Source organism: Oreochromis aureus, linkage group 1, assembly GCF_013358895.1.
Source record: "Oreochromis aureus strain Israel breed Guangdong linkage group 1, ZZ_aureus, whole genome shotgun sequence".
Taxonomy (NCBI): domain Eukaryota; kingdom Metazoa; phylum Chordata; class Actinopteri; order Cichliformes; family Cichlidae; genus Oreochromis; species Oreochromis aureus.
The window spans coordinates 27,284,034-27,296,218 of NC_052942.1; the positions used below are offsets into that span (position 1 = coordinate 27,284,034).

At 42.5% G+C, this 12,185-nt stretch overlaps 1 protein-coding gene across 1 annotated transcript in view; it reads left to right on the forward strand.

The window, feature by feature from the left end:
* Positions 1–12,185, forward strand: part of galnt2 (UDP-N-acetyl-alpha-D-galactosamine:polypeptide N-acetylgalactosaminyltransferase 2) — an 83,844-nt gene that overhangs the window by 48,628 nt on the left and 23,031 nt on the right. Inside the window, exons 2-3 of the mRNA XM_031730907.2 lie at positions 6,055–6,142; positions 11,906–12,059. Coding sequence (XP_031586767.1) covers positions 6,055–6,142; positions 11,906–12,059 — 242 coding nt within the window. The remainder of the gene's footprint in view (positions 1–6,054; positions 6,143–11,905; positions 12,060–12,185) is intronic.

The following is a 12,185-nucleotide window of genomic DNA, read 5'->3' on the forward strand; positions in this document are numbered from 1 at the left end:
TAGCTTAGCTTAGATTAACAACTGGAAAATTGATCCCGGCCAAGTAAGTGTCTGGCTCTTGAAGCCACTTGAACATTGTTTTAAAATTCTAGTGGAGATCATCTGAGCTTTTGAGGAAATTAGGAAGATTCTGCACACAAACAATATTTCCATTTGATGAAACATTGCCCATGACAGAGTATGAGCTGTAATCATAGCCTGCATATAAAAAGTGGATGTAGCCACTGTGATGTCACCCTTAATATTCTGGATTGGAGATTTGGATTCTTAATGTTGGTATTATTTATTGTTGATTAGCAATAGACTCTACTAATGAAATAATAGAATTTCACTCATCAAAACTGAAGCACAGAAGTCTTGGACTGGTTCGTCCCCCGCTGCAGGCTGTTTTATTTGTCTGATACTTGCATAAAAAAAGAAGATGCCAACAGGACAAACGTAGTCGACAGATCCTGTTCAGTGACTGCAGGTAGCAAAGGTGAGGCCAAGGAGACAGTTACCGGCTCCAGCTGCCTGTGTCAGCACATCTCTCAAAGCAGCACCTAATTTTAGGCCTGGCCTGGCATTTATATAGCACTTTTCCTGATCTTATTGACCTCTCGAACTGCTACAAGCTGACAGACTACAAGCCACGTTTACCCACAGACTCTCACAGCACTTCATCTGACTAAAATCCACGGCCAGTTTATACAGATCAGCCATAACATTTTAACCACCTGCCAAATGTTGTGTTGGTCCCCCCTTTTCCTCCCAAAACACCTCTGACCCAATGGATCAGAGGTGGGGAATCCATGGATTCCACTAGACCCCTGAAGGTGTGCTTTGGTATCTGCCACCAAGATGTTACCAACAGATTCTGTAAGCTCGTAAGTTGTTAGGTGGGAGCTCCATGGATCGAAATTGTTTGTCTAACACATCCCACAGATGCTCGATTGGATTGAAATCAGCCCAAGTCAGCACCTCAAACTAATTACTGTGTTCCTCAAACCATTGCTGAAACATTTTTTCTTTGTGGCAGGGCGCATTATCCTGCTGAAAGAGGCCACAGCCATCAGGGAGTACTATTTCTATGAAAGGATGTGCATGCATCGCAACAGTGCTTAGGTGGTACATGTCAAAGCAATATCCACATGGATGGCAGGACACTGCCCAAAGCATTACACTGCCTCTGCCTGCTTGCCTTCTACTCATAGTGCATCCGGATGCCAGCTTCTCCCCAGATAAACAACACAGCTGGCCATCCATGTGATCTAAATGAAAACCAGATTCATCAGACTACGCCGTCTTTTTCCATCACTCTGTTGAGCAGTTCTGATGTTCAGATGCCCCTTATTAGCACCTTCATGGGGCTCCCTGACTGGTCTGCAGCTTTGCAGTCCCATATGCAACAAACTGTGATGCACGGTTTATTCTGACACCTTTAATCAAAATATGCATTATCCTGATTGCCTGTTTGAGCTACAGTAGCTCGTCTGTTGGGTCAGACTACGTGGGTCAGCCTTGGCTGCTCACGACCCTGGTTCACCACTGTTCACCTTCCTTGGACCACTTTTGTTAGATACTAACCACAAAGAATACTCCACAAGAGCTGCAGTTTTGGAGATGCTCTGACCCAGTCGTCTAGCCATCATAGTTTGACCCTTGTCAAACTCGCTCGAATGGATTGTAAGAGCAATCCAGTGAAGGCACAGAATGGTTCTAGCCAGGGTTCACACGAGGAGTCTTCATGCTGTGAGGTGTCAGTGTTAAACATTGTAGTGAGCCGTAACAAAATCCAAATGTGTTGGTGGGGCAGAAAAAAAAATCACCCCTGTACAGTTGTTACGAAGGGGAAATTAGCTTTTGGAGCCTGCCTCGTGAAGCTATTAGAGGAACTGGAGTTCTTGGCACTTTGTGTTGGCTTTATGTTTTAGCCCCAGAGGTTGGAGCTTAGTTTGATGCTGTGGAAAAATCATTGAGATTCAATTAAGAGTTAGAACAAACCACATGAACCCGACATCAAGGGGTTAACAGTTGCTCAACAACGTGCCTTTCTCTGTTTCCAAAAGCCCACAGTGCATCACTGAGGTTGATTTTATTTCTCTTTAAGTGTACATCATTTTAATCAGTCATTTTTTTGTGCTTTGAGGAGAGCCAAAGATGGGCTGAGGCCACTTTCACTAAGAGGTTTTCAAGCCGTTCATATGATGTGAGCTATAAAAATAGCTCGTCAACATCTGCTCCCTACTTACTCTGTTAAATCATGTCTCAATCAGCGATTTGTCATATTTATAGTAACCATTTGTTGATAAATCACACGTCTGGCTCCTTACAGCACTGCATTGTTCTCATTATCTCCTAATGTTTTCTATCTTGGTGTGATCTGTGATGGAGAGTACTTCCCATAAGTCACAGAGAAGTTTACCCGGGAAGCATGCAGCTCAAATGTACCAGGGATTTATTTTCCCCCAACTTTCTCTCCAATTACATTTTCTCTGGTTGACTCTTCTTTCATCTTCCAGCTATTATTTTAAGAGTATTTCTTGCCTTTTTGCTGACCTCCATCTCCAACTGTCTTCTTTGTGTAAAAAAAAAAAAAAAAAAAAAAGACAAACGAATCCTTTTGGGGACAAAGGAAGAGAGAGCGAGATTGAGTTTGTTCAGACCTGCTGGGTATGTTGTGAGATGGCTAAAGAGGTTGCAGGGTCACAGATTTGGAGCGAGAAGATATCCGTGTGGAACAAGGAATTGCCTTCATTATTCAAATAAGCCAAGCTACACTCCTGATAGATCAGGGATGTCAGACTCCTTTTACATCGTAGGCCACATACAGCCCACCTCGACCGTAAGTGGGCCAGACCAGCGAAACTTCCTGTTGTGTCAGTGTAAAAACATTTCCACAGTGAATTGATGAAAAAAGAAGAGATGTAACTAAAAACAGTTGGCCTCGTTGTGGAGTCTGTCCCTGTGTGGGTTCAATCTCGGTACCCTGGCTTCCCCTCTTTAGGTCAAAAAACATGCATTTTAGGTTAACTGGCACTTCTAAATCATTCAATTGAATGGTTGTCTCTCTCTCTCTGTGTAAGCCCTGTCCAGGGTGTTCACCCCATGACAGCTATGATAAGCTCGGGCCCCTATGACCCAGAGTTGGATAAGCAGAAGAAAACAGATGTCCTCAGTTTTAGTCTTTCTCACTTTCCTCAGGTTTGTCAGCACAACAGCCAGTCGGAGGCTTTGGTGTATATGTTGTATGTGACGGAGATCTTTTGTAATACCCCTCCGCCCCACAGTATAGTAATAAAAAAGACTAACATAGAAACTCATAAAACCTAAACCTACATTTCCAGATACTAAAAGCTAAACTGAAGCAAGCGAATGGAGTTAAAATTGAATTGAAAAAAAAAAAAACTTGAGATGAATTAAAAATGGAAACTAATTAGGAAAAAAATTGAAACTAATCACTCTAACAGACTCAGTATTATCAGCACCTGTACTTTTCCTGCTGTAGCAAAGAAACGTGTAAAAATGTCCCTAGTGCATGACATAGTGTTTAATGGTGTACTGTACAATGGCCTTCTGCTTCACTGATGCAATTAAATATCAGTAGAATCGGGGTGTAGGTCACTTTACCTCCACAAATTATAAAGGCTAGAACAAGTGTTTATTAAGAATGAGGACTTCATTTAGAAGCCAGATGATAAAACTCTTCTTTTTTTCCAATTCATGGTATATGAAGTCCTCTGGTAAGGTTTATATCAGCTGTATTAGGCTAGATCCCCTGGTTATCCAGTGTCTTATGCACTAGCCTAGGTCTGCTTTGCACATTTGATGCTGTGCATGATGCTGCTGCACATAGCACAGATGCTTTAGATGGAGGTCTTTTCACAGCAGCATTTCAGCATGTAACTGCTTCTGTAGTGGGTCTGCGCGGTGGACTGGGAGGCATCCAGACATATAAAGAAACAGATGACAGTTTCCTGGTGGGGGTGGGCGTGCTGGGAGAGAGTGAAGATGTGACAGATGCGATCAAATTTGTCTTGACAGAGACAAAGAGACACCTTGGCTGATATGAATAATTGTCTCATAATCACGTTAAAGTGTTTGGTCGTACTTGAAAGACGTGTGCAAACATGAGTATAATCAGTGACTGCAAAGAATACAGATCATCAAAACTAATGAGAATTCAAGAAGGGGGGTGTGTTCCTTTATAAAAAGGATAATCTTAATTTGATCTCTTCTCAATCACTTATTATAATGAAAGGTGGCTTATTATTTGCTCATAATGCAGCCAGCATTTGAAGAGTTGATTGTAAAATGTCTGCAAGTTGTTTCCTTTTCAGAAAACTGCTCAACCAGGAAGAAGTCCTGCACCAATTTGTTGCTTTATTTTACCAGAAAATCAGCCCCCATGTTTTATTCTTACCCCTCAGAACCTGTCAGACTGTGTTTGTGCAGGAAGTACACTGCCAGCTTTAGTCTTTATCCTGCACCGAACATTACTCTCTAACTGTGCACACACTCATCTGTCCTGAGCACTTATAGAAATTGATTTTATGTAGGATTTTTTTTTTATAGTAGTTGCAGGTAGTGGACGGTCTAATCTTATTGCAGTCACTGAGGAAAGGTTGTGGTTTCAGAACAGACTGAGACTCTGTCCACAGCAGATGATTTAAAAATCTGGCGTACAGTTAAATGATGGGCAACAGTCACAGAAAACAACAGCAGTTGTTTTTGCTAACGTTAATGCATAAAAAAGCTGTGAAAATCCCTATTAGCCCTTCTGTCAGGGGTAGAAATTAACATCTGAGTACGGTTTGCGGTGGTTTGTGACATCACGTCGTTATTGCCTGTCCTGAAGGCATAAAGAAAACGGATCAATAACACATTTTGGAGAGGCTGAAGGTGAAATGCGGGCTACAGAGCAAATAAGAAAGCTGAATAATAGTATTTCTGAAGTCAAGGGCAGCAGTCTGGACCCAGAGTGAATGGTGCTAATTGTGTTCCCTGCCAGCGTATCGATCCGGTGGGTTTTAATTGTAACTTATGTGGACACGAGGATGGATGGGTGGCTCGGTCATCTGTCCATTTGTACAAATGGTGTGGGCAAGAAGATGACGGTGTTTCTCAGAAGGGCTCAGAAGATGACCTTACAGGGATAAAATGAATGAGTGAAATTATGGAATCATGAACAGAAGAGGATGAAAAGAACAGCCAAATTAGTGAGTAAAATAACGAACAAGTCGACCTCTGAATCGCTGCCAGCATTGATTTTAAATGGCTAACGGAGAGAAACTGACAGGCTGTGGATGATCACGGGAGTGTGCATATTTTAACTGATGATGAAACCGTTCTAAAGCACACGTTGACTGGATAATTTATTGATTTTTAAGTGCTTTGACCGTTCAACATCTTTGACCAGTAGAGCTATGTTTGCTGGACATCCTGTTATCTAAATAGGCTTTCATTGAGTGGACTTGCTCGTTGTTTCAAAACATTTTAATGTGAATTTGATTTCATGAGGTTTTACTGAAAAAAAGGAGTGCTCAAACTGGAGGTGCTTCTCAGGCTCCAGAATAGTCTAAACGCTCAGTTTCAAACTGCTCTGTTTGATGTCAAAGGAAGGGAATATCCTTAATGTGCTCTCAGGCATACAGCTCTGCTCACACAGCCACCCACCTGCTGTTTAAACCTTTTTCTGAAGGAAAGCCAATCAGATCAAAGTTGGCTTATAAAGATAGAAGAGCTAAAATGTCCATCAAGGTCCGGTATAAGATAAATGGGGATCATTTACGAGCTGGGACTCACGCAGAGCTACTCTAGCGGTGTCCAAGACTTGAACTAGTGAAGCTAAAATGAGCTCTGTTCATTCTGCATGTTACGTTGCATTGTGAGGTCCCATTTCGTCTTTCCTTGCACATTTCTCTCTGTAATCTTCACAGCGCTTCCAAATACAAACAAATCAGATGTTCATACACTCAGCTCACTTCTGTTTGCCTTGCTTCAGGTTTGTTTGCTGTTTGTACCCAAGCTCACAGTGTGAGAACTGTGACTAACCGCCTTTCTCGATGTTTTCAGGATGAATGGAAGTCCAGGGACTTGACCGGTAGGATCAAAGGTCACAACTCCGACGACAAAGCCCACGGCCCAGAGACACTGCCACCAGGTAGGAAACTTCCCCACAAATCATATATCACAACCTCTCTGGCCCAGTTACACGGCTAAATGGGGACATTCAGAGAGGAAACCTCTGAAGAAACATCTGTTTTTATTCCAGATGCTGTTTCTCCTTGTTAAAACCACACACTGTATATCAGTTTTGGATGTAGTCACTGTGGCCTCAGCTATTGGGGGGGTGGAGTCCTTCTTTCAAAGCATTGGATGACAGTATATTGTTGTTTTTGTTTTTTAAACCACACATCACAAGAGGAGGAGTGGATCTGACTGTAAAAACTGTGGATGCTCACTCTTATACAGTAGTGACTTGTAAATTAGTGGACCCAAAAGCAAACTGTGGCTTACTGTCTCTATTTACTTAAAATGAGGCCGTAATTTAAAAAAACATCATAATATATTAATTAAGGCTTGATACGAGCAATTGAGATGACATACTTGTTAATAAAGTGTTTGCAAGGGTAATAAATCATGCAAGAAGTAGACTTCTTCTTATCTTTGCAAGCACACGTTATTAGAAAAAAAAATCACATTTACTTAACTTGTCAGGCTTGGTGGATTTTTCTATCTTTTATATACAGTTTATTGCAATGCATCTTGACAGCCATTGGTTGTGTTGTCCTAATAATGCTTAATTTGTCCTGTGCAGACATGGGAATGGGGCTTCAGAGCTCTGGTAAGCTGTCTTCTTCTTAACTTCTTAAACTTGTAGCTAACGTAGTAGTACATTTGCAGTAGTGCTCCCGAGACCTGCTGTCCTGTAAAAGTAGTGTAGTAGTTCCCTTTAACTGGCAGGAACGATTCATGTCTGAGCCACACGTGTGTCAAATTTATCTTTTATTCTTGATCCTTCAGGATCTGTGGAGTTCACTTTCTCATTGCTTGCAGTTGTAACTGAACTCTAGGAAAAGGCACGACACAAATACATACCAGCTGCAGAGCATGTGCACTGCAGACACTGTAAACCACATTCATGTATCCAGAAAGTATTCCACATCATGTTCCCACAACCAAAACCATTTCCTTTTTCAAAACGCGGTAACACAGCAGCATAGTTTGTTTTATTACCAGTAGAACATGAACATCCTTAACCTTATCGTGTTTGAATAACCACAGCGAGGGAACCCAATGAAATAAGCACATCTGTATGATTCAGACTTAAAAACAGGTTGGAGGCGATTGCCTGTCCAAAATAATTCAGGCAGCCAATTTCGATCTTCCCACAAACCAACTATGCGTCTCCACCCAAACTCTGAGAGACATTGTTTCAGTGTCCAGCAGCCAAGAGGAGAGCAGGAGGAGAATCTGATTTCTCATTCAGCACCCATCGTCAGGCTGACTCAAAGCAGCAGCAGCAGCCAACGCCCCTCCTTCACAGGCCCGTGACCTGCGAACGCTGAACACACACTCTCTTATCTGATCCAGCAATGCTATCCAATTTGAATGTTGAAGTGAGGGCATTTCAATTTCAGGGTGACTTTACACTCAGCAATGACAGCGTATCACAACATCACCCAGAGCACACAAGCACACTTAAGAAGAGGAGAAAGAAAACAGAAGGAAAGTGGTGAGAAAGCAAGAGGACAAGGAGATGGAGCCTAGGAGATACGTGGAAGAGTAAAAGACTTGCTAATAAAAACAGAGTAAATGAGCAAGTCTTTGGGTTCGTCAAAGATGGGTGCTGGTTATGTTTTCTTTTCTATCTAATCCTACTCAGACAGTCATTAAAAAGTAAAAAGGTGAGGCGATACCTCAGATCTTCATTTAAAAAAAATAAAGCTTTAAATTTACTGACTAAACTGTGTCACTCTGAGTATTTTAGAAATGTTTCATTGTTGCACTGACGCCTTGTTATTTTTCATGGTTGTTTTTAAGCGTTTTGTTATCTTTTTACCGTTTGAGCATGCCAAAAATATGTTTTATTCAAACAAGGGGAAAAAAAGACTAAGATGGGGAGGGAGCAACAACATGCTCCTTCCATTCAACACATCCAAATCCTCTGAAACAAGAAGAAAAAATCTTTTTCAGAGAAGTCAAAACAAGCCTGCACTGGCCCTCTTCCAGATCCGAATCCTTTACAAAGTGAAGAAAAAACTCCTCAAAGCTCTCAGTATGTGTTATTCTTTCTAGTGAACGTTTGGCATCATTTGTCTTGTCTGGTACTAAACATTTATTTGCGCTCGCCGGCTACTTTGTCAGTACCAGGCTGATCCCTCTTTGCCTTCAGAACTCCCTTAATTCCTCATAGCTTCGATTCACCAAAGTGCTGGAAAATATTGCTGTATTCAAGTCTGCCACCAACAACCATCCCACATTCAGACTCACAGTGGGGTATATAATTATTTGATCCCCTGCTGAATTTGTAAGTTTGCTCACTTCCAGAGAAATGATCAATCTCTATTTTTTTTTAATTGAGACAGATTAAAAAAACAGGAAAAAAAAGTGCATTCATTACACAAGTTAAAGTGTTTAAACTCCTACAACCAGAATTCTGGCTCCTAGAGATTGGTGCATTAAGTACACCTGTCTACAAAATCAGTTTCTTTCAGTCCAACCTCTCCACCACCATGTGTGACACTAAAGAGCTGTCAGATGATGTCGAGGGACAGGACTGTAGATGTGAATGAGGCTGGAACAGGCTACAAGGTCATCAGTAAGAAGTTCGGTGAGAAGGTGACACCTGTTGGTGCGATTAACCAGATATGTGGGGGGGAAAAAAGTTTCAATTCTTTGTGAGCAAACTTACAAATTCATCAGGGGATCAAATAATTATTTCCCCAATCACCTTGACCATGTCAATGTGCCTAAATTCATTGAACTGCAGCCATGTGATTTGCTGATTAGGTGGGCCTAATAAAGTGGCTGCTGAGTGTAGTTATTTAAAATGATGCTTTTATAGATTTTTGGCTACAACTTTAGTTGACGCCACTTTGTTTACATTTTATATTTATGTTCTTGTGGATGCAAACGAGTCGAAGCGGCTCAGAGTCCAGTGGAATTTCTTTCTGAACAAATTTTCTCACGCGTCACCTCGACCTCTTCCCAAAACGTTTTAGTCTTTGTGCCAGAGAAACAACAGAGTTGTTTCAGGCTGTGTGTTTAGCGCATATTTCTGTTATTATAGTGATTTAACTTGTCACAAGCTTTAGCCAACTGTGCTGTGTTAATCTCAGTCCCTGCAAGTGGAGCGATCCAATTCTCTGCTGAAAACGTGTTATAAAAATTCAGATTTGATGTCCTTCCATTTATCTACTTCTTTCTAGCTATTTGCTGAATAAGACACAGACAGTGACAGTGTTGGTCAGAGTATTCATTTATTTATAGATGAAGTGCCGTAGTGAATCGAGGTCTTGATAAATGACTCTGTGTGGGCGCATTTTCAGCAGTCGCAGTCCTATGAATCTACGTGGAGTTTGCTGGAGTGTTTTGTAGCACATGGGGAAGCAGCCTTTTCCCTACTTAAGCGTAAAATAGTAACACAGCTTCAGTAACACCAAACTCAATAACTTGGGAATCTTTTAGCTTTTGCATATTAGTCAACATCCTTCTCAGTGACTATAAGTGGCAGGTTCGTGAATGCATCACTTCCTTATTATTGAACAGCATCACTTGGTGCATGGGAGCAGTGGCACAGATTGGTGCTGCAGTCTAGAGTTCAGGCAGTGGGATCAGGAATTATGAGGAAAACAGGATGCATCTCAATTGAAACGCATCCATTAAATACACATCGAGCACTGGTGCCCTCTGAGCTGTCTGCTAGGCAGTGAGGGCTCATGGTTCAGCACAGACTGGGTGAATGACACTGAGCTTGAATCCTTTTTGGCAGTTTGCATCACTTGGAAACGCGACGAGGGATTTCTACAAAATGCGGCAACAAACAAAAACAACAACCAGTCAGCCACAGTGGGCCGAAACAGTTCAGCGACCGAGAGTCGGAGTGAGAGTGAAAGCTGTTCAAACAGCTGTAATTTCAGCCAGCGGATCGCATCATTGACCAGTACTGCATGACAGAGACTGAGGCTGAGCGCACATGGATGTACCTGCCGAAGAGGCCTCGCGGTATCGCGAACACATCAGAAAAACGGGGTAAACCTGGAGAGAGCGGAGCGTTAATCCGCTGAAGGAAGCGGAGTAATCAAACCGGGTTTAACATTCATTTCATCACATCGCTTACTCGCTGCCACTAAACACAGATATCAGCAAGGACATCACACACTCTGACGCACGCGTCTCCGAGGCACAGTTACACAGTCGCGAGCGGATCATCGTCGCGAGCTTCGGCTAATTGACACGCGAACCACGTTCACGTGCTGCCACAGGAGACGCGCGCAGACGCACACGCGCTCTCCAACTTCTCTGCCATGCACGCGCTCATCTATGCTGGGAGATGGTGTAATCTCTCACTGCCATATGCTTAACTCGAGTCGTTAGCGTGGCAGCTGCACCCAGCTAATTAGTTGCATTATTATTGGTGTCTGCGTCTCAATAGTCGGAGATAAACTGTGAAATTAAACATGACGGCTTTCTCTGTTTAGTCTGCAGTGTTTTGGTCAAACAGACACGATACAAAACACTAAAAAAGATTATTTTTATTTATACTGATCTTATAAATCATGTTTTTAAACTGCAGCAAATTAATAAGTACTTTCCCCCCCTCCTGACTGTCTGCGGTGCATATTAAATGTTCTTTTGTGTTTCCTGGCTTTACCAAAGTAGTCTCGCCCTGTCGGCTGAGTTGTCTCCTGCGTATTTTCGCATACAGGCGGCATAAATTTCATGTCAGCTTTCCTCAGTGCCATGTCGCTGCCTCGTCAAGCAGCAGCTTGAAGCAGCCAGGTTTCCTCGCTGTCAGTCGTGAAGGATTCTTGCATCAGCCAGGCTGCCGCCTACATTTCATATTCCCACTGATCTGTAATCCCATTCATTCCTCAGACGCGTTCGCATCCTTTGTTGAAGGTTTTAATATCGCGTTTGGTGGTGGCTTTTATTTTTGGATGTGCTGTATTTATTTAACGTGATTTCCCAGAAATTCACATGAGAAATTATTTCATATTAAAACCTAGATTCACCAGTTTTTTGTTGTTGTTGTTGCCGTTTTTAATATTTTGGAGTGCATTTGAATATTTAAAATACCATTTTTGTAGGTTTTATATTATCATACGATAGATGGAGTTTTTACAAAAAGCTCTGAGGTTAGAATCAGAAAGCAAACCTGATTTAAATTTACCCAGTTTTACCTTTTGAAGGTTGTCTTCTCACACACACCTGCGCCCCTTTTAGGGTTGCTATCTTTAGGTTGTTCCCTGGCAATACAAACATCAACTTCTCTTTCAAAATGACCCAAATGTCCTGTGAAGGATCGCTGCTTGTGATGAGAGCTGGGTCTCCGACTATGACCGAGAGATCAAAGAGTAGTTTTCAGCCGAAGTAGGAGCGTGGACATTCACAGGTTTGTGGGCCAGACTGTCAACACAAAGTTCTGCTGTAATGTCCTGAGGGGAAACGATCTGACCTGTGCTGCATGCCGCTTTTTGGCCACATCAAACCCAAAATCAAGTCACTGCTGGTGCACAAAAAGGTGACCTTGAAGGAAATGGGACCTTCAAATAAATGAGGGTGTTTTTTGGGGGGGGGGGGGTTATGGTCAAGTTGTCACAGAACTGACTGGGAAGCAGTGTGTGCCTCGCATGTACTGTGAATAACTCTGGTTGGAGATGTGCCTAATGTGTGTGTGTGTGTGTGTGTGTCCATCCAGGTAAGGTGCGCTGGCAGGATTTTGACCAGGATTTGTATGTTGGAGCCACGGTGGTCCGGCCAGGTCAAGACCCCTACGCCAGAAACAAGTTCAACCAGGTGGAAAGCGATAAACTCCGAATGGACAGAGCTGTACCCGACACGAGACATGATCAGTACGTACCTGTGTCACTACACACACACACACACACACACACACACACACACACACACACACACACACACACACACACACACACACACACACACACACACACACACACACACACAGCTGATATGTG